General features: G+C 34.7%; 1 protein-coding gene and 1 long non-coding RNA gene across 3 annotated transcripts; both read left to right on the forward strand.

Annotated features, from left to right (window-relative positions):
• Positions 1-669: 669 nt before the first annotated feature.
• On the forward strand, positions 670-8193 carry LOC112004707 (disease resistance protein RPM1-like). Of its 2 annotated transcripts, none has more exons than XM_065769611.1 (3): positions 670-3837; positions 4334-4433; positions 8053-8193. In XM_065769611.1, the coding sequence occupies exon 1, from the start codon at positions 903-905 to the stop codon at positions 3729-3731; it is 2829 nt and encodes a 942-aa protein (XP_065625683.1). In that variant the 5' UTR covers positions 670-902; the 3' UTR covers positions 3732-3837; positions 4334-4433; positions 8053-8193. The 2 variants fall into 2 exon arrangements, with proteins under 2 accessions (XP_065625683.1, XP_065625684.1); XM_065769612.1 differs by having other exon boundaries at positions 8063-8193.
• An 8911-nt stretch (positions 8194-17104) lies between these two features.
• LOC136065848 (uncharacterized) lies at positions 17105-21911 on the forward strand. Its single transcript, XR_010627469.1, has 3 exons — positions 17105-17368; positions 21180-21296; positions 21581-21911. It is a non-coding gene; the product is annotated as an uncharacterized LOC136065848 (long non-coding RNA).
• The last annotated feature ends 502 nt before the right edge of the window (positions 21912-22413 follow it).

Genomic DNA, 22413 nt, shown 5'->3' on the forward strand with positions numbered 1-22413 from the left:
ACTAAGAATCATCCATCCCACACCTCATACACATTGGCATTAATCTAAGGAAATACTAAAAATAACCCTAGATGTCACTTTGTGAAACAAGACACTTAAAAATGCCACTTTTGTTAACTTAAGAATCAGAGAATCCCTCATCGTCACACACACATCTTGCAGGACATTCTTTTACCCCATGTATAGTCAACGTCACCGACTAAAGAGTTCAATTCTATTGTTGCTTTCACCACAAGGCATCCATAATTGACTTACTATCAAACCTCAATAAGTTGGCTTCTGTCATTGCTTTCACCTCAATAATTGCTTACTATCATATTTCAATAATTGACTGGCAAACTACAACTATATTTATAGCCTATACACTTGTATTCATACTAACTACAGGCCGTTACTATTCTCTTCTGACTCAAGTTTCAGAAAAAAAGTTTAGGCAATTTGAACACTGAGCTAAATCTCAGGCAATTTGTTTTCATAAACAATATTCATTATTCATAATTTGTCTCTAATATTAGAAATGTAGGACAGAAGAGAGAGAGAGATAGAGATTAGAGAGAGAGTGTGTGTTTTAAAAGCTTTCGGAAAGTGGAGGGAAGCTTCAACGCTGTTTAGATGTTGATATCAGATATGCACTCTTTTTTCTGAAGTAACATTCGAGTTACTTTACAGCTGTGGCGTAATTAAAAGTTAAAACATGATTGATGTTTACGACAAAACATGACTGAAGTAGTAGTAGACTCAATGTATGTGGCTCACTAGCAAGAAAGTTTAGGGAAAGTGGGTGGAAGCTTATTATTTTTGAGAAAACCTGAAAACGTAAGTGGGTGTGGAAGCTTGATCACAGACAAGAACCAAATTCAGATGAAATGATGTCAGTTTCCTTGGAGTAAAAAATACACGATATGGCACAGGATGCAGTGTCCTCTCTTATTGACAAGCTGATTCCTTTGCTGACTAAAGAAGCAAAACTGTTACGAGGCATCCATGGAGAAGTTGCTGACATCAAAGGTGAGCTTGATAACATTCAGTCCTTCCTTAAGGATGCAGATACAAGGGCAGCAGCTGAAGAAGACATGAGTGAGGGTGTCAAAACATGGGTAAAACAAGTAAGAGAAGTAGCTTTTCGTATAGATGTTGCGACCGACCAATACTTGGTTCAGGTGGCACTACATGATCCTCATTGGCGTGGCTTCCGTGGTTTACTCCAGAAAACCACTCACTTGCTCAAAACATTAAAACCACGCCATGAGATAGCCGCTGAGATTCAAAAGATCAAAGCATCAATTCAGAAAATCAAGGAAAGAAGTGAAAGATATGGTTTCCAATCCACAGATCAAGGATCAAGTAGTGGTTCTCAGAGTGTTATGTGGGTTGACCCTCGAAAGGATTCCTTTTATCTTGATGATACTGACGTTGTAGGAATTGAAACTCATAGAGATAAACTGATTGGCTGGCTGGTAAAAGGACGTTCTCACCGTACTGTGCTTTCGGTGGTGGGAATGGGGGGATTGGGCAAGACCACTCTTGTTAAGAAAGTCTATGATCACCGGAGGGTACAAGGACACTTTGATTGCCATGCTTGGATTCCAGTGTCTCAATCGTACAACGTGGAAGGTTTACTAAGAAGCATGATAAGGCAATTTCGCAATGCTAGAATGGAGTCTCTCGTGGCAAGAATAGATGCAATGGATGAGGAGTTGTTGATTCATGAATTGAGAGATTACTTACGAAAAAAGAGGTACGTGGTCGTACTTGATGATGTATGGAAAATAGACTTTTGGGAGGATATAAAACATGCTTTAATTGATAATAACAAGGGTAGTAGAATTATGATCACAACACGAAACACAGAGGTTGTAGATTTTTGTAAAAAATCTTCACCCGTTCATGTTTACGAGTTGCAACCACTACCTCCTGTTGAGGCTTGGAAGTTATTTTGCAAAAGGGCCTTCAAATTTGATTTTGAAGGACATTGCCCCCCAGAGTTGAGGGAATTGTCTTATGACATTATTGAGAAATGCAAAGGATTACCACTTGCTGTTGTTGCTATTGGTAGCCTTTTGTCAACCAAAGATAAAACTATCTTTGAATGGAAAAACTTGCATGATAGCCTTGGATTTGAGCTAGGAAGAAGTCCACATCTTTCAGGTGTCAACAAAATTTTATCTCTAAGTTTTGAAGATTTGCCTGTCAACCTCAAGTCTTCCTTATTATACCTTGGTATGTACCCGGAGGACTATTCAATTAGTTGCATAAGATTGATTAGACAATGGATAGCTGAAGGCTTTGTGAAGGAAACCGAGGGTAAAACATTTGAGGAGGTTGCACGAGAATACTTGACAGAATTAATCCACAGAAGCTTGGTTCAAGTATCAGAGTTTGATTTTGATGGAAAAGCTAGACGATGTCGACTCCATCATCTTCTTCGTGAGATCATCCTCCAAAAGGTGAAGGATTTTAGTTTTTGTCATGTTTTGTCAAAAAAGGGGTCCAACTTTGAAGGACTAACTCGACGTATGTCAGTTGATAGAGTTTCATATGATGTCCTAAAGGGATTTGAGGACTCTCACATTCATTCTCTTTTATTGTTCAATCTTGATGAATTGCCGAAGTCCTTTATGAGTACTTTTTTTGCTAATTTCAAGCTTTTGAAAGTAATGGATTTTGAAGATGCTTTACTGGATTTCATTCCTGAAGATGTGGGAAATTTGTTTCACTTAAGGTATTTAAGTTTGAGAAATACAAAGGTAAGAATGCTTCCAAAATCCATAAGAAAGTTGCAAAATCTAGAAACTTTAGATCTAAAGCAATCTCTAGTGTCTGATATACCAGTAGAGATTAACAAGCTCTGTAAGTTGAGACATCTTATAGCCTACCATCGCGACCTCCAAATTGATTTCAGTTTGACTCATGAAAAAGGGATAAAGATACAAAAGGGGGTTGGAAGTTTGAAGAACTTGCAAAAGCTGTATCATGTGGAGTTGAATCATGGAGGAGTTCATCTAATTAATGAGTTGGGAAAGTTAAGACAATTGAGGAAGCTAGGCATAAAAAATTTGTCAAAGGAAACCGCAAGGGCTTTGTGTGACTCTATTGAAAAGATGAACTACCTTGAATCTCTAGATATATCCTCAACAAGTGAAGATGAGATAATTGATTTACAATCCATTTCACCTCCACCTCAGTTTCTTCAACGCCTTCACATAAAGGGGTATTTAGAGAAGTTGCCAGATTGGATTTCAAAACTTCATCATCTAGTCAGATTAAAGATTTTTTGGTCGAGGTTGAATGATGACCCATTGAAAGCCCTTCAAAATCTACCTAACTTATGTGACCTAGACATCTCATCCCAAGCATATAATGGAGAGCAATTGCATTTTAAGAAAGGAGGGTTTTCAAAACTCCGTTTTCTGTGTCTTAGGCAATTGGATGGATTGAACTTGTTGATTATAGATAAAGGCGCATTGGTCCTTCTTGAAACGCTTTTGATTGGGCCTAGTCCACAGTTAAAGAAGGTGCCCTCTGGAATCCGTTATTTGAAAAACCTTAAAGTGTTGGGCTTTTGTGATATGCCAAAAGAATTCGAAGAAAGTTTGAATCCTAAGAAAGGTCCATGTTACTCTATCATTGAGCATGTAGCGCTCGTTTATCTCCGTCACAAGGTTGGCAGAGGATATTATGACTATACCAACCGCATTATCCGTTCCAAGAATTTGACTTTGGCAAGTTGAAGAGGGCAAACAATCAGACAGAATGATGATTACAAAGATTGCAACAACATCAAGGAAAATTATTAGGCACTCCCATATTGCAGTCTCAACATTCCTATTGAGAAAGGTTAGTGCAATTTGGTTTTAGAGTAGGTAATTTTTGGTTTTGTTTTTCTTTGCTGGTGAATAAGGCCGTGGAGTTGTGATGATGAGTAGTACTGTAAATGCAATGGTTGTCCCTTCTTTGATTCACAACCTACGGTTTCTAGAATCTTATGGCATTTGGAATTCACTTGTTTTCATATTATGCTTGTATGGCTGACATTAGGTGTGTCCTAGAAATAATACTATACAATACCAATTGTTTTGAAGACCACCAAAACATTGTGGAATTAATTAATTTGAGATTGATACTTATATTTTTCTGTTAGTGTAATTCTATTACCTATCAAAGTTTGTCCATTTGTGGTAGGTAAACAATCAAGTTCCACTCAGTGACGCTAATCCAAATCTATAAGCACGTCTTTTCTATAATTCGACGCTTAAATGGTTTGAATATATTCTTTTAGAACATTTTTATTCGCACCTTAATTAGTTCTGGAATTGTTGTGCTTTGTCTACAGAACTTGCATGGAGAGTGATAATTAATGTTACTGTTGCTGCTGGGAGCCTAGGATACGTTGGTTTTATTTTCTAAAGACAATCAACTTGGAAAATCAGAAGGTTTTCGTTTTAAATTTTTACAGTTGAATCCTGTACTATTCCGCTCATTTTTATTCATTATGTGAAAGGATATGAACCATTTTCAATTATGCTCTCTTTCTGGTTTTGATATGTCTTTTGTACATTACTAGTTTTGAGGCATGTGCAAATCATGTGTAAAATTTAGAGAGTATTAGTAACAAACAACATTATGATTCTATCACATGTAATATATATAGCCGATATCAAGTTACATATAATATAATTTTAAGCAACTTTAGATGAAGAAAAAGATCCATAAAACAATTGATGATGTAGGGACTCAATTTGGATTGACCCTGAGTAGAGTAAGTATGGGTTTTCAGCCCAATCAAGCCCAAACAATAAATTTGTAGAGGGTGGGTCAAAGGTTTAGGCGCTGGCCGTCGATCACCATGCATGAACTTTCTTTATAAAAAAAATACTAAGAGTTTCTTTACAAAAAGGGGGGATGCTCCTCGGCCTGTGGCCGACGAGACCTTTTTCTTCTCTCTTTTTTCCCCCCTCCCTTTTTTACTTTACTTGCTTTTCTTATATAATCTTCATCTTCCTATCTCCTTCTTCCATCTGTTGATCATCCATTTGCCTTTCTTCTGGCTGTCCGTCCCATCAGGGGCCTTATCAGTACTCAAGTGGTTCACTCTGATCAACGTTGCCCTGCCAAGGGGTTATATCTCCATTAATGCGGCCAGAGGGGTTAGATGAGTGCATTAAATGCGAGGGTGACAGCTTACTTGGGGGTTAGTCTTTCCCAAAAATCATCCTTGTCAGGCCGAGGATGAGGAGGTCCTCGGCGTGGATTGGGAAAAGAGGTTTTCCCCAATTTAGCCTTGAATAGTCTGTGTTCCTCGGCGTGGGCCTTGGGCCTGCTACCCGATGGGCCGAGGCTATCAGGCCCACGGGCCCCACAGATAGCCCCTCATAGCCCTGCTGGATCCATGCAAGCGCTTTTAGAAGCTATAGCGGCATTTTTAAAGCACCGGGATAGACCTGTTTTTTTGTAGTGTTAGAGTCCACTTCTATCCCATAATAAGAGTGAAAGAGAAAATATAAAGACTACCATTAAAGCAGACTACCCATATAAATTATATATCTATTATCTATGCGAATACAAAGGAATTATTCCATTATCATTTCTGTCCAATACTTTTTGTTGAATTAATATTTTGAAAATTTCACAGTTAGATCATATGTTTTCTATGTTTTCAACAAGTATGTCCAATTTTATGTTAATCAAATGTTATTTATTATTCAATCCATAAACTAATTTATGCATAGTTTTAAAATATATAAAATTTAAATTTAAATATTTTATAGCTGAGATAATTTATTGCTCTTAGATTATTGTGAAATTTTACAAACCTAGAGAGTAAAAGAAGAATATGTATTCCAACTATGGATTTGTCTAAATTTGCATGAAATTAAAAAAAAAAAAAATGTTATACCATGATTAACTTGAATCCACTCATAACAACACAACTTTGTTATCACAGATAAGAAATAATTTTTTTTTTTTTTGAAAAATAAGAAATGGTTAATTAAAAGAAGGGAATGCAAGGACATGGATCATATCCACTATAATATTTTAATGGGTAAAACTTAAGTATAATTTTTATTAGGAAATTCCCCGATTAAACTTAGGTACATTAGGTCTATTAATGACAACTTTTATTATACACCCATAAAAATAAGTCACATCAATGGTCCTAAAAAATTGTGAACATTTTTATGCCTCTAGATATGTTGATCTTGGGGAGGTTAATTAGTGCAATTGAGATGACAATTGTGCCCTGCTCTATAGAGGTGATTGGGCAAGGATGGGTTGAGTAGGAATGATGGGTTTAGTCTTTTTAGTCCTGCCCCACCTTGATTTGCATTAATGATTATTTTATTATGTATTAGGAGTTTGGATTATGTTGTTATGTATAAGGCTATTAATGTTAAAGATATGGTTTGTATTACTAAGTATTTTTTTTTTGTATTATTAAATATTTAAATGCATGGACATTAAGATTTTATTTTCTCATAAAAAAAGAATTTTTATTTTTATTTTGTCTTATTAAATACTTTGGATAATATTATTCAGCTATTGCTAAAAATTAGTTTCAATTGAGGTGATAAATTTATTTTAATTTTAAGTATATTTATATTAATAGGACAAATTATATATATATAAAAAAAAAAAAATTGTAACAAGAGTGGGGCAGGGTGGATTAACACAAAGTAGAGGTGAGAGACAGAGCTGGGGCAAGGCAATTTGCTTTCTCATGTAGGGCGGTGCAGGAATGAGACAAAACAAAACCATGCAGGGTGGGGTGAAGGACCATCTTTCAATCCTGCCCCACCCCACTGCCATTGCTAAGTGTAATGTTGAGTCCAATTGTAGCTTTACCATTTCAAATACAAATTTCCATTCAGCTTAATCTAAACACAATTATTGACAGATGGCAGATTTTTTTTTTTTTTTTTAAGTCCACTGTTATAATGGGAGTAGAGGAGATTTGAACTTGGACTTCAGTTAGAAACATTAGGTCCCAGTTAAGCCACATTTACTTAACAGGACTTTCAAGCGTCCAAGAATTGATGGATGGCTTGAGGCTTACTCAACTGCTAAAGCTCAAGGCAATTTTTGTGTTACCTCAATCTGGCTTCAGATTCTCACTCAAATTTAGAATAGGTTCTTTTATATTTTCAATGGAATGGAATTTCGGGTTGGTCGGTGATAGGCTGATAGCTAGCTTGGTGTACTGTGTTCTCTATCTCTTTACGTTTTCAGTGTAATAGCATTTTGTGTTCCTGCAAGTTTGGCATTGTTGGTGCATTTGTTATGTTTGACAAATTTCCTCACTGAACTGAATGTTCAAAAAGTGTTCTTGAATATGATTATATGTAGTAAAACATTGAATATATATGTTAAGTTTGACAATTTTCCTTTAGAAAAGTGTTCTAGAGTATGATTATACATAATATATTGAGCCCATATGTCTTGTTTAACAAATTTCCTTTAAAAATGTGTTCTTGAATATGATTATACATAATAAGACTCTTTTTTTTTTCTTTTTTTTTTTGAGATAAGACGATAAAACATTGAGCCCCATATGTTTTGTTTGCTTCAAAAAGTGTTCTTGGACATGATAATACATAATAACACGCCCCATATGTATTGTTTGACCAATTTCCTTTAAAAAAGTGTTCGTGAATATGACTAAATTTAGTAAAGCATTGAGCCCACGATCAGAAAACTGTTGGTACCAATGCATTAATCTCCACAGTTGGTTTATGAAAGAGAGAGGAAGAGCGGGAGACGTGGGTGCTTTTTCTTCTTTAGTTTCTCTGCACAAAACATGTGAAGGATCTCATTTTTGTTTTCACTAGCTCTTGCTTTTTGGTTTTAGTCAAATGTCATATTAATTGCATGTCATTTTTGTTTTCTCCAATTGACACGATAGGAAGAGCTTTCAGGATTGCAACGATAAGGTTCCTGTGTAAAGACATCTTTACTTCAAATCCTTTCTGGGAATTGTTGCATTTCAAGTGGGGTTTTATGGAAGCTCACTTTTATTTTTCTTTTTTCCTTTTTTTGCATGAGATGTTTTTACAGCTGTTGGCAGGTGTGCATGCATTATATAGTTACAATGGTAAATTGGGAAAGGTGCAAGAGTGAGAGATATGGGAGGGGAGGCAGAAGATCAACAGTCACCCTTACTAAGAAGTTGTTCTTCACCAGAGGAGCCTCTAGAAAGAACAGGTAATTATACTTGGAAATTAAAACCCATCTTTTTCTTTTTGATGAATAACACTCTTTCAATCAAAACAAAGTTTTAACAATCATGCAGCATTGGCTGCAAACTACATCCTTGAGCCAATAACAACTACTTACAGTTTACAGACAATAGGCATTGCTGCAAAACTTCAACCTCACTAAACTAACTCAATTTGCAAAGACAAGACAGGGGCAACCTCCAAATACAGCATAGTGTTTTGTTTTGGATTTTGTGTTTTAATTTTGGCCTTGCTAACTATTCTTCCTCTCACATCAGCCTTAACTGCCTTCAAGTTATGTGTTGAAAATTGTCTCAAATTCTTAATTTGGCTTGGCTTGGAAGGAAAGTTTATTTCCTGCTAAAAAATCTAATTTGGTAGAACATATTTCTAGGCCATCAAGGAAAAGGTATTGAATAGTTATATATAGGGCAATAGTGTAAACGGTTTGGTGGTTTTGGCCCAAAAGATCCTCAGTATGGAGAGAGGATATGAGTTTTAGAAAAAAATGAATGGATTTTTTTGAAAGTAGTATAGTAATTCTTTTAGGGTTAATACTTGCATGTGTGAGTTGAAATTTTTTTTGTTTGTTAGTATAGGAGTACCATTAGGTGTATTGAGGCATTGGATTATTTTTGTTTATTGATATTAAAAGTTTGTTAAGGGTATATTGGGATCTGGGTTAGTTTGTATTTTTGAGAGGTTTTGAGTGTGATTGTATTTATGAGTTTTGTGGGTTATTATAAGGAAGGAAAAACTTAGGTATAGTTCCATAGGCGCTACCCCTTAGGCTCTCCAATTAAATCTAAATACTTGGTTGATTTGGTCAATGGAGCATAAGCAAGGGTTATCTTTCCAAAGGACAATTAAATTCAATACGATCAAATGTTTGAGTTTTATTGGAAAACCTAATGTAATTGTACCTGAATTTTTCCCTTATGAGTAGACATTGTGAGAGTTAGTTGATTGTAACTTGTGTTGTTAGTAGTGGATTATGGTTGGCATTGCCCATGGATGTAGATACGGAGTTAATTGGATTATGTTAAATATTTTCCTTTTGGTAAATGAGGCTTGTCATTGACAAAAACTAAACCACCCTAAATGAGCTAAGAGAATGATTATACGAAACACCAGCAACATCTAAGCTACGCAACTAGTAGACCTCCAAAGGAGATTCCAAATAAACAACAAAATCCCGAGAGAGGAGTTCCTAGTCTAGCAAGAGCATCTGCACATTAAATGGTGATGTCTTATGTGAATGTTTAAAAAAAAATAATAATAATAATAATAATAATAAAAATAATTTGACTAGTAATATGTTTTATTGATCCAAGTTCTAAGATTATTGATCCATAAATTCCAAGAAATTAGAGAAAGGAAAATTCCCTGCAGCCAGCATCCACTCAAACAACATTCTGAAAAATTGCATCTTCAATTCGAAAAAAAGTCCATTCACAACCCTCAAAAGTTCTAACATTTCTTTCATGCCAAAGACACCACATCAAACAATGTGGAACAACCTTCCATATTGCACTGTTTCAATGTCTTCCGAACCATCCCTACTGAGAAGCTTGCAATTCTAAAACCCCTTTAGGCATCACCCATTGTACTTCAACAAGAGCAAAAACCATATCCCATAAATCTATAGTGACAGGACAATGCAAAAGCAAGTGATTCACTTTCTCCCTGTCCTCCTTACACATACAATACCAACTAACCACAATTATATTCCTCTTCTGTAAGTTCTCAGCAGTCAAACATGTTTTTAATTTCTTGTTCATGAATGCGCTTCCACTGGGCTCAAATTCCAAAAAGCAGCTTCATTCATTTCTCTTCCATTGTCAATCCTTTCATTCCAACCCCTCCATATATTATAGCTGCCCAAGCTATATTGCATGTTGAGTGCTTCAGACTTCTTCCCTTGAACTTGGTTCTGACCCAATTCAGATCATAATTCCAAAAGCCAATATATCTATCAATTCCCTTGAACTTGGTTATGAACCACTTCAACTTAAAATTCCAAGAGCCAATACGCCTATCAATTAAGCAATTTCTCAATACTTCCTTCTACATTCTTCTTATCATTCAGCAGTCAAAATACAAACAGTCTCTGGATTCCATTTGACTTCTAATTATATATAATAAAAATAAAAATAAAAAACCATTGTACATCATTCTTATACCCCATTTGGCCTTTCTTTCCCTTGTAACCAGCCTGTCTTGATAGCCAACCAAGAGATAAAGGCATGTTTAGGAATGTGATCATTAAATCAGATTCTCTTGCACCAATTGATAATGCTATGTTTCGTTTTAATGGCTTCTCGTGTATCTGCACAGCTGCTTTCAATGCACTNATGCGATGGTGACAGCTTACTTGGGGGTTAGTCTTTCCCAAAAATCATCCTTGTCAGGCCGAGGATGAGGAGGTCCTCGGCGTAGATTGGGAAAAGAGGTTTTCCCCAATTTAGCCTTGAATAGTCTGTGTTTCTCGGCGTGGGCCTTGGGCATGCTACCCGATGGGCTGAGGCTATCAGGCCCACGGGCCCCACAGATGATATAGCCCAAATGGATCCATGCAAGCGCTTTTAGAAGCTATAGCGGCATTTTTAAAGCACCGGGATAGACCTGTTTTTTTGTAGTGTTAGAGTCCACTTCTATCCCATAATAGGAGGGAAAGAGAAAATATAAAGACTACCATTAAAGCAGACTACCCATATAAATTATATATCTATTATCTATGCGAATACAAAGGAATTATTCCATTATCATTTCTGTCCAATACTTTTTGTTGAATTAATATTTTGAAAATTTCACAGTTAGATCATATGTTTTCTATGTTTTCAACAAGTATGTCCAATTTTATGTTAATCAAATGTTATTTATTATTCAATCCATAAACTAATTTATGCATAGTTTTAAAATATATAAAATTTAAATTTAAATATTTTATAGCTGAGATAATTTATTGCTCTTAGATTATTGTGAAATTTTACAAACCTAGAGAGTAAAAGAAGAATATGTATTCCAACTATGGATTTGTCTAAATTTGCATGAAATTAAAAAAAAAAAAAATGTTATACCATGATTAACTTGAATCCACTCATAACAACACAACTTTGTTATCACAGATAAGAAATAATTTTTTTTTTTTTTGAAAAATAAGAAATGGTTAATTAAAAGAAGGGAATGCAAGGACATGGATCATATCCACTATAATATTTTAATGGGTAAAACTTAAGTATAATTTTTATTAGGAAATTCCCCGATTAAACTTAGGTACATTAGGTCTATTAATGACAACTTTTATTATACACCCATAAAAATAAGTCACATCAATGGTCCTAAAAAATTGTGAACATTTTTATGCCTCTAGATATGTTGATCTTGGGGAGGTTAATTAGTGCAATTGAGATGACAATTGTGCCCTGCTCTATAGAGGTGATTGGGCAAGGATGGGTTGAGTAGGAATGATGGGTTTAGTCTTTTTAGTCCTGCCCCACCTTGATTTGCATTAATGATTATTTTATTATGTATTAGGAGTTTGGATTATGTTGTTATGTATAAGGCTATTAATGTTAAAGATATGGTTTGTATTACTAAGTATTTTTTTTTTGTATTATTAAATATTTAAATGCATGGACATTAAGATTTTATTTTCTCATAAAAAAAGAATTTTTATTTTTATTTTGTCTTATTAAATACTTTGGATAATATTATTCAGCTATTGCTAAAAATTAGTTTCAATTGAGGTGATAAATTTATTTTAATTTTAAGTATATTTATATTAATAGGACAAATTATATATATATAAAAAAAAAAAAATTGTAACAAGAGTGGGGCAGGGTGGATTAACACAAAGTAGAGGTGAGAGACAGAGCTGGGGCAAGGCAATTTGCTTTCTCATGTAGGGCGGTGCAGGAATGAGACAAAACAAAACCATGCAGGGTGGGGTGAAGGACCATCTTTCAATCCTGCCCCACCCCACTGCCATTGCTAAGTGTAATGTTGAGTCCAATNGATTAACACAAAGTAGAGGTGAGAGACGAGCTGGGGCAAGGCAATTTGCTTTCTCATGTAGGGCGGTGCAGGAATGAGACAAAACAAAACCATGCAGGGTGGGGTGAAGGACCATCTTTCAATCCTGCCCCACCCCACTGCCATTGCTAAGTGTAATGTTGAGTCCAATTGTAGCTTTACCATTTCAAATACAAATTCCATTCAGCTTAATCTAAACACAATTATTGACAGATGGCAGATTTTTTTTTTTTTTTTTTAAGTCCACTGTTATAATGGGAGTAGAGGAGATTTGAACTTGGACTTCAGTTAGAAACATTAGGTCCCAGTTAAGCCACATTTACTTAACAGGACTTTCAAGCGTCCAGAATTGATGGATGGCTTGAGGCTTACTCAACTGCTAAAGCTCAAGGCAATTTTTGTGTTACCTCAATCTGGCTTCAGATTCTCACTCAAATTTAGAATAGGTTCTTTTATATTTTCAATGGAATGGAATTTCGGGTTGGTCGGTGATAGGCTGATAGCTAGCTTGGTGTACTGTGTTCTCTATCTCTTTACGTTTTCAGTGTAATAGCATTTTGTGTTCCTGCAAGTTTGGCATTGTTGGTGCATTTGTTATGTTTGACAAATTTCCTCACTGAACTGAATGTTCAAAAAGTGTTCTTGAATATGATTATATGTAGTAAAACATTGAATATATATGTTAAGTTTGACAATTTTCCTTTAGAAAAGTGTTCTAGAGTATGATTATACATAATATATTGAGCCCATATGTCTTGTTTAACAAATTTCCTTTAAAAATGTGTTCTTGAATATGATTATACATAATAAGACTCTTTTTTTTTTCTTTTTTTTTTTGAGATAAGACGATAAAACATTGAGCCCCATATGTTTTGTTTGCTTCAAAAAGTGTTCTTGGACATGATAATACATAATAACACGCCCCATATGTATTGTTTGACCAATTTCCTTTAAAAAAGTGTTCGTGAATATGACTAAATTTAGTAAAGCATTGAGCCCACGATCAGAAAACTGTTGGTACCAATGCATTAATCTCCACAGTTGGTTTATGAAAGAGAGAGGAAGAGCGGGAGACGTGGGTGCTTTTTCTTCTTTAGTTTCTCTGCACAAAACATGTGAAGGATCTCATTTTTGTTTTCACTAGCTCTTGCTTTTTGGTTTTAGTCAAATGTCATATTAATTGCATGTCATTTTGTTTTCTCCAATTGACACGATAGGAAGAGCTTTCAGGATTGCAACGATAAGGTTCCTGTGTAAAGACATCTTTACTTCAAATCCTTTCTGGGAATTGTTGCATTTCAAGTGGGTTTTATGGAAGCTCACTTTTATTTTTCTTTTTCCTTTTTTTGCATGAGATGTTTTTACAGCTGTTGGCAGGTGTGCATGCATTATATAGTTACAATGGTAAATTGGGAAAGGTGCAAGAGTGAGAGATATGGGAGGGGAGGCAGAAGATCAACAGTCACCCTTACTAAGAAGTTGTTCTTCACCAGAGGAGCCTCTAGAAAGAACAGGTAATTATACTTGGAAATTAAAACCCATCTTTTCTTTTTGATGAATAACACTCTTTCAATCAAAACAAAGTTTTAACAATCATGCAGCATTGGCTGCAAACTACATCCTTGAGCCAATAACAACTACTTACAGTTTACAGACAATAGGCATTGCTGCAAAACTTCAACCTCACTAAACTAACTCAATTTGCAAAGACAAGACAGGGGCAACCTCCAAATACAGCATAGTGTTTTGTTTTGGATTTTGTGTTTTAATTTTGGCCTTGCTAACTATTCTTCCTCTCACATCAGCCTTAACTGCCTTCAAGTTATGTGTTGAAAATTGTCTCAAATTCTTAATTTGGCTTGGCTTGGAAGGAAAGTTTATTTCCTGCTAAAAAATCTAATTTGGTAGAACATATTTCTAGGCCATCAAGGAAAAGGTATTGAATAGTTATATATAGGGCAATAGTGTAAACGGTTTGGTGGTTTTGGCCCAAAAGATCCTCAGTATGGAGAGGGATATGAGTTTTAGAAAAAAATGAATGGATTTTTTGAAAGTAGTATAGTAATTCTTTTAGGTTAATACTTGCATGTGTGAGTTGAAATTTTTTTGTTTGTTAGTATAGGAGTACCATTAGGTGTATTGAGGCATTGGATTATTTTTGTTTATTGATATTAAAAGTTTGTTAAGGGTATATTGGATCTGGGTTAGTTTGTATTTTTGAGAGGTTTTGAGTGTGATTGTATTTATGAGTTTTGTGGGTTATTATAAGGAAGGAAAACTTAGGTATAGTTCCATAGGCGCTACCCCTTAGGCTCTCCAATTAAATCTAAATACTTGGTTGATTTGGTCAATGGAGCATAAGCAAGGGTTATCTTTCCAAAGGACAATTAAATTCAATACGATCAAATGTTTGAGTTTTATTGGAAAACCTAATGTAATTGTACCTGAATTTTTCCCTTATGAGTAGACATTGTGAGAGTTAGTTGATTGTAACTTGTGTTGTTAGTAGTGGATTATGGTTGGCATTGCCCATGGATGTAGATACGGAGTTAATTGGATTATGTTAAATATTTTCTTTTTGTAAATGAGGCTTGTCATTGACAAAAACTAAACCACCCTAAATGAGCTAAGAGAATGATTATACGAAACACCAGCAACATCTAAGCTACGCAACTAGTAGACCTCCAAAGGAGATTCCAAATAAACAACAAAATCCCGAGAGAGGAGTTCCTAGTCTAGCAAGAGCATCTGCACATTAAATGGTGATGTCTTATGTGAATGTTTAAAAAAAAAAATAATAATAATAATAATAATAAAATAATTTGACTAGTAATATGTTTTATTGATCCAGTTCTAAGATTATTGATCCATAAATTCCAAGAAATTAGAGAAAGGAAATTCCCTGCAGCCAGCATCCACTCAAACAACATTCTGAAAAATTGCATCTTCAATTCGAAAAAAAGTCCATTCACAACCCTCAAAAGTTCTAACATTTCTTTCATGCCAAAGACACCACATCAAACAATGTGGAACAACCTTCCATATTGCACTGTTTCAATGTCTTCCGAACCATCCCTACTGAGAAGCTTGCAATTCTAAAACCCTTTAGGCATCACCCATTGTACTTCAACAAGAGCAAAAACCATATCCCATAAATCTATAGTGACAGGACAATGCAAAAGCAAGTGATTCACTTTCTCCCTGTCCTCCTTACACATACAATACCAACTAACCACAATTATATTCCTCTTCTGTAAGTTCTCAGCAGTCAACATGTTTTTAATTTCTTGTTCATGAATGCGCTTCCACTGGGCTCAAATTCCAAAAAGCAGCTTCATTCATTTCTCTTCCATTGTCAATCCTTTCATTCCAACCCCTCCATATATTATAGCTGCCCAAGCTATATTGCATGTTGAGTGCTTCAGACTTCTTCCCTTGAACTTGGTTCTGACCCAATTCAGATCATAATTCCAAAAGCCAATATATCTATCAATTCCCTTGAACTTGGTTATGAACCACTTCAACTTAAAATTCCAAGAGCCAATACGCCTATCAATTAAGCAATTTCTCAATACTTCCTTCTACATTCTTCTTATCATTCAGCAGTCAAAATACAAACAGTCTCTGGATTCCATATTGACTTCTAAATTATATAAATAAAAATAAAAATAAAAACCATTGTACATCATTCTTATACCCCTTTTTTTTTTTTTTTTTTTTTTTTTTTTTTTTTTTTTTTTTTTTTTTTTTTTAAATAAGAGGGCTTAAGGTTTTAAAGTGGGGTTATAGAGGTACCAATTATGATTTGGCCTTGTAGTTTGTTTATGACTTGAAGAGATAGGATTGGATGGCAAGCAAGGGCTGAAATAGAAAACAGGCAGATTGCAAGATTTTTTGGGTAACAGCAAATAATAGAACCTATAAGGCTTTTTTTGATGGGGTATTTGGTACTGAAAGTATATGGAGTTTTAACATTTTAATCTGTAAGAAGAAGGGTTTGATTTGGGGTTGTAAAGAAGGAGAAAAAGAGAGAAGTTTGTTGCTTCTGTTTGAACAAGTAACTTGAACATTAATAGCATACAAAGAGGAAGAAGAGATAGAGCACAAGAACATTCAAGCCACACATGTCTTCAATAATTTAAATCACATTGATCAAGTATGAATTCTTTAAATACAATGAAGCATATTTATATATAATCATCGACTCTTACATAAACTAGTAGGACCATGACTCCTGATTTGATTAGTAACTAAAGGCTAAGAAATCCAAATAAAACACTGCTAATGATATTTAAAAATTCTGGAATAATCTAGACCAAACATAATTAAGAAAATAACCCTAAAAGTAAAATTATGTGCAGGAATTTTATGAAATTCAAGATCTGATTTTGGAAATAAAAAAGCCCATAATTCAATAATGACCAGACTCAAAAATTGCTGTAAACCAATTACATGTAATGTAAGCTTTGAAAGAATATAGATCTTGCTTCAATTTGATGTTGTATAATGGCCTCACATATGAGAAGTCCATAGTTCACAATTTTGCACAAGAATATATATATAGATATATATTAAAGCATCACCCTCCCACTTTTTTAAACTCTTTTTAAAAATCTCTTTTTTAGTTTAAATTTTTGTTAAAGCAATATTTTGAATTTAGATATGAAACACTCACAAATCATTTTTTGGTTTAAATGTACCTCTAAGCTGCCAAAATAATCTGTGCCAAATGAACTCTAAGCTGCCTAAATTAAAGCTTTCTTTAGAATGGAGGATAGACAAGGGAAAGGAAAGAAAATGTAAGGAGGATAAAAGTGAAAGGAAAGAAGAGATTGATGTTTCCCCTCACCCCCTTACCTGTTTGTCTCTTTTTTTTTTTTTCCTTTATTATTTCCAAGATTGTAATAGAATGAAATTTTGAATGACATTATTCTAGTGACTTTTTCCAATTTCTTTACTAGAATTTGATTTAAGAACTTTCTGGTCGGGCAATTGTTTTGCAGAGAGCGTCTATTGCATTGAATATGCCAGTTTCATTTATTAGTTTTATTTTGCTTCCACTTGTGGGGAATGCTGTAGATCATGCAAGTGCTATTACATATTCCATGAAAGACAAGCTTGTAAGCTTTCCAACAATCTCTTCTAAAAATTTTTTGTTAATGAGTTATAGTAATCTCCACAGGACATTACATTAGAAGTCTCAATAGGATCATCAGCACAGATAGCTTTGGTTGTGGTAGGTATTAACTGATGGGTTGCTTTTAATTTCTTTTCTATGTTTTGTGCTTCCAAATATATACATATGTGTATATATATATATATATATATTTTAAATACTTGTATTTAATGTGTGTATTGTTTAATCTACATTGCATTGGAGCCTATATTTGTAGCACATGAATGCCACGGATTATCACTGTGTTTAGTGCTTCCTCATTCAAGGACTAACAACTTCAGGGAAAATAATTTGATTGCTGTGAAATATCTTGTATTTTTTTTTTTCACTCAGAGGATTGATGGGCTTCAGTTACATGTTTGAAACTGTGCTTGGCCTATGTGGACTTACTTGTACTGGGGCTATTTTCAAGAGTAATGCTAAGACCACAACTTTTGCCACAACTTGCTCATGTGGCAAGTCGTAAGTGGTGGAGTTGTAGACCCACCATTTTTACTCCACCACTCATGACTTGCCATGTGAGCAAATTGTGGTCCTAGCATTTTCCTATTTTTTGTACATGAGAATACATTAGATTGGTTGAAATCCTTGTCATCACCCAACAGTGATAATTCTGATTCTTCAGTTGCTTTGAAGTTTAGCTACAATATGTCTTTCATTTTTAAAACCATGTCAATAATTGGTGTATGATCTCCTCTCCCTCTGAGACAAAAGTGAATACGATAGAAGTGCGAATATATATTGAGGCCAGTCATCTGCCAAAATTTTGGAATTTAGGCTCTTTCATAGTCTTTACTCTTTAGTTTTGCACCTCATTGGCTGTCTCGGCAAATGGATAAACATCTTAACCGTATAAGAGAGCTGGTGATGATCATTTAGTAGCTTCTTCTTTCTGCAAAGCTCTTGTTGCCATCATCTATGGCTGGACACATAAATAGTACACTTCCAATGATAGGCTCCTTCTCAAACCTTTTTACATGAATTTCGTTACTATGATCTTTGTTGTCTGCAATGTGAGACAAATCTAAACCCTGTCTAAACAAAACCATGTGTTTAATTCAGAGAAGGGAAAGAATAGGTACTGTAGGGACACATGCCGAAGATGTTGGAGAGGTAGTGATTTTTTGTCTATGATTCTCTGTTTGCTTAGCTCCAAAAAGTTCCTTTACCTCTTTCCCCATTTTATCAATGCCACGAGCAAGATTAGGTTGTTATCTGCTTTGGTTTTCATGTCTCCATCTTGTCATTAAAATGGCATCCCTATATGATTTATTTCATACTTGGAAGGTTTATTCTTATATGAGAAACTTTTGCACTGATAGTTGTGCTGTTTAGTATTACTTTACTGAAGATTTTCCTTTTGGCATCAATAACCACTAAAAGGATTATTATATTGCTGCAGATTCCTTTTTCTGTAGTCCTTGGTTGGATTATGGGGCAACCTTTGGATTTAAACTTTCAGCTTTTCGAGACAGCAACACTTTTTATATCCATCTTCGTAGTAGCCTTAATGTTGCAGGTTTGTGTTTTGATTACTAAGAAAAATAAATCTCTGTAATTATTTCACATGTTTAAAAAAGAAGGAAGAATTTTAAATAATATATGCCATGGTAGGCTCTAATTTAAGTTGGATGGCAGGAAACTGTTAAGTCCAGCTGCTTTCTAGGTTTTGTTCGTTTCATTGTGTTTGAAACAATTTTGTGCTAATAATTTGCTCTTGATTATTCTGGATTTGATTTTTGCAACTATTATTATCTTTTGATAGTTTTATGTACAAATTCTTGTATGTTGCTTTGTTTGCAGGAAGGAACTCATTATTTTAAGGGACTAATGCTTCTTCTTTGCTATCTGATAGTCGCAGCAAGTTTTTTTTGTACATGTTGATGTTTCTCCAAGAGGTCAGCTCTAAATGAAAGAGTCTGTTTTTTCTTGCTTAAATTTCACTTAGTCTAGCATGTGACTTGGATTCCTGATGTATCATAGATGCCAGATGCTTTATGACATTGTTGAAACCTTGTATTTTGATGGTTCCAATTGAAGGCCCTGGTTTGAGTACAATAATATATGGGATAAATACCTACAGTTGTAGTACTTAGCTATACTCTACATCAATATTAATCCCCCCTTATGTGATATAGCCTTATTTAATTACATGGCTATAATAATGGGTGCTATATTCATATTTAAAATTTCATTACCATTCATGTTGTAAATAACCTGTTATATAATGTGTTTTGGCTTCATTGAGCTAACAAGCATGGACACGGACACAGATACTGATATGACACGATACGAATTATACGATATAGAGTTAAACTTGGGTTAGGAGTTCCACCACTCATAAATGTTTGGAGCATACATAATGCCTAAAGACCCAATCGGCCAGTTACACAAATTGAGCTTTAAGCTCAAATCCTTCTTAAATCATTTGGGCTTTAAATCCTTTAATTTAACTATTTCAAATCAGGATAGATGGCTTGTAACCAAGTCGAATATATATATATATATATATATTTTTAAACACTTGTATTTAATGTGTGTATTGTTTAATCTACATTGCATTGGAGCCTATATTTGTAGTACATGAATGCCTCGGATTATCACTGTGTTTAGTGCTTCCTCATTCAAGGACTAACAGCTTCAGGGGAAATAATTTGATTGCTGTGAAATATCTTGTATTTTTTTTTTCACTCAGAGGATTGATGGGCTTCAGTTACATGTTTGAAATTGTGTTTGGCCTATGTGGACTTACTTATACTGGGGCTATTTTCAAGAGTAATGCTAGAACCATGACTTTTGCCACAACTTGCTCACGTGGCAAGTCGTAAGTGGTGAAGTTGTAGACCCACCATTTTTACTCCACCACTCATGATTTGCCACGTGAGCAAGTTGTGGTCCTAGCATTTTCCTATTTTCTGTACATGAGAATGCATTAGATTGGTTGAAATCCTTGTCATCACCCAACAGTGATAATTCTGATTCTTCAGTTGCTTTGAAGTTTAGCTACAATATGTCTTTCATTGTTAAAACCATGTCAATAATTGGTGTATGATCTCCTCTCCCTCTGAGACAAAAGTGAATACAACAGAAGTGTGAATATCTATTGAGGCCAATCATCTGCCAGAATTTTGGAATTTAGGCTCTTTCATAGTCTTTACTCTTTAGTTTTGCACCTCATTGGCTGTCTCGACAAATGGATAAACATCTTAACCGTATAAGAGAGCTGGTGATGATCATTTAGTAGTTTCTTCTTTCTGCAAAGCTCTTGTTGCCATCATCTATGGCTGGACACATAAATAGTACACTTCCAATGATAGGCTCCTACTCAAACCTTTTTACATGAATTTCGTTACTATGATCTTTGTTGTCTGCAATGTGAGACAAATCTAAACCCTGTATGTGTTTAATTCAGAGAAGGGAAAGAATAGAATGTACTGTAGGGACACATGCCGAAGATGTTGGAGAGGTAGTGATTTTTTGTCTATGATTCTCTGTTTGCTTAGCTCCAAAAAGTTCCTTTACCTTTTTTCCCATTTTATCAATGCCACGAGCAAGATTAGGTTGTTATCTGCTTTGGTTTTCATGTCTCCATCTTGTCATTAAAATGGCATCCCTGTATGATTTATTTCATACTTGGAAGGTTTATTCTTACTTGAGAAACTTTTGCACTGATAGTTGTGCTGTTTAGTATTACTTTATTGAAGATTTTCCTTTTGGCATTAATAACCTCTAAAAGCATTATTATATTGCTGCAGATTCCTTTTTCTGTAGTCCTCGGTTGGATTATGGGGCAACCTATGGATTTAAACTTTCAGCTTTTCAAGACAGCAACACTTTTTATATCCGTCTTCGTAGTAGCCTTAATGTTGCAGGTTTGTATTTTGGTTACTAAGAAAAATAAATCTCTGTAATTATTTCACATGTTTAAAAAAGAAGGAAGCATTTTAAATACTATATGCCATGGTAGGCTCTAATTTAAGTTGGATGGCAGGAAACTGTTAAGTCCAGCTGCTTTCTAGGTTTTGTTCGTTTCATTGTGTTTGAAACAATTTTGTGCTAATAATTTGCTCTTGATTATTCTGGATTTGATTTTTGCAACCATTATTATCTTTTGATAGTTTTATATACAAATTCTTGTATGTTGCTTTGTTTGCAGGAAGGAACTCATTATTTTAAGGGACTAATGCTTCTTCTTTGCTATCTGATATTCGCAGCAAGTTTTTTTGTACATGTTGATGTTTCTCCGGGAGGTCAGCTCTAAATGAAAGAGTCTGTTTTTTCTTGCTTAAATTTCACTTAGTCTAGCATGTGACTTGGATTCCTGATGTATCATAGATGCCAGATGCTTTATGACATTGTTGAAACCTTGTATTTTGGTGGTTCCAATTGAAGGCCCTGTTTTGAGTACAATAATATATGGGATAAATACCCACAGTTGTAGTACTTAGCTATACTCTACATCAATATTAATCCCCCCTTATGTGATATAGCCTTATTTAATTACATGGCCATAACAATGGGTGCTATATTCATATTTAAAATTTCATTACCATTCATGTTGTAAATAACTTGTTATATAACGTGTTTTGGCTTCATTAAGCTAACAAGGATGAACACAGAAACAAATACTGATATGACATAATACGATAAGGAGTTGAACTTGGGTTAGGAGTTCATTTGAAGCATACATAAGGCCTAAAGACCCAATCGGCCAGTTACACAAATTGGGCTTTAAGCTCAAATCCTTCTTAAATCATTTGGGCTTTAAATCCATTAATTTAACTATTTTAAATCAAGATAGATGGCTTGCAACCAAGTCGGGCTGAATGACCCACAACTATATCAACTATATCAAGTTAAATGAGACGTAAGTAACTAAACCAAAATGCACTATTTGGGCCAAGCACTGAGCATATGAGCCCAAACACTAAATCCAAGTTTTTTTTTTTTCTTTTTTTTGGGGGGGGGGGGGGGGGGGGGGGGGAGGTG

Source organism: Quercus suber, unplaced genomic scaffold (assembly GCF_002906115.3).
Source record: "Quercus suber isolate HL8 unplaced genomic scaffold, Cork oak 2.0 scaffold_1227, whole genome shotgun sequence".
Classification (NCBI taxonomy): Eukaryota; Viridiplantae; Streptophyta; class Magnoliopsida; order Fagales; family Fagaceae; genus Quercus; species Quercus suber.

Coding starts and splice junctions, on each gene's coding strand:
- LOC112004707 (XM_065769611.1), top strand. CDS start 903: ATGGCACAGGATGCAGTGTCCTCTCTTATTGACAAGCTGATTCCTTTG.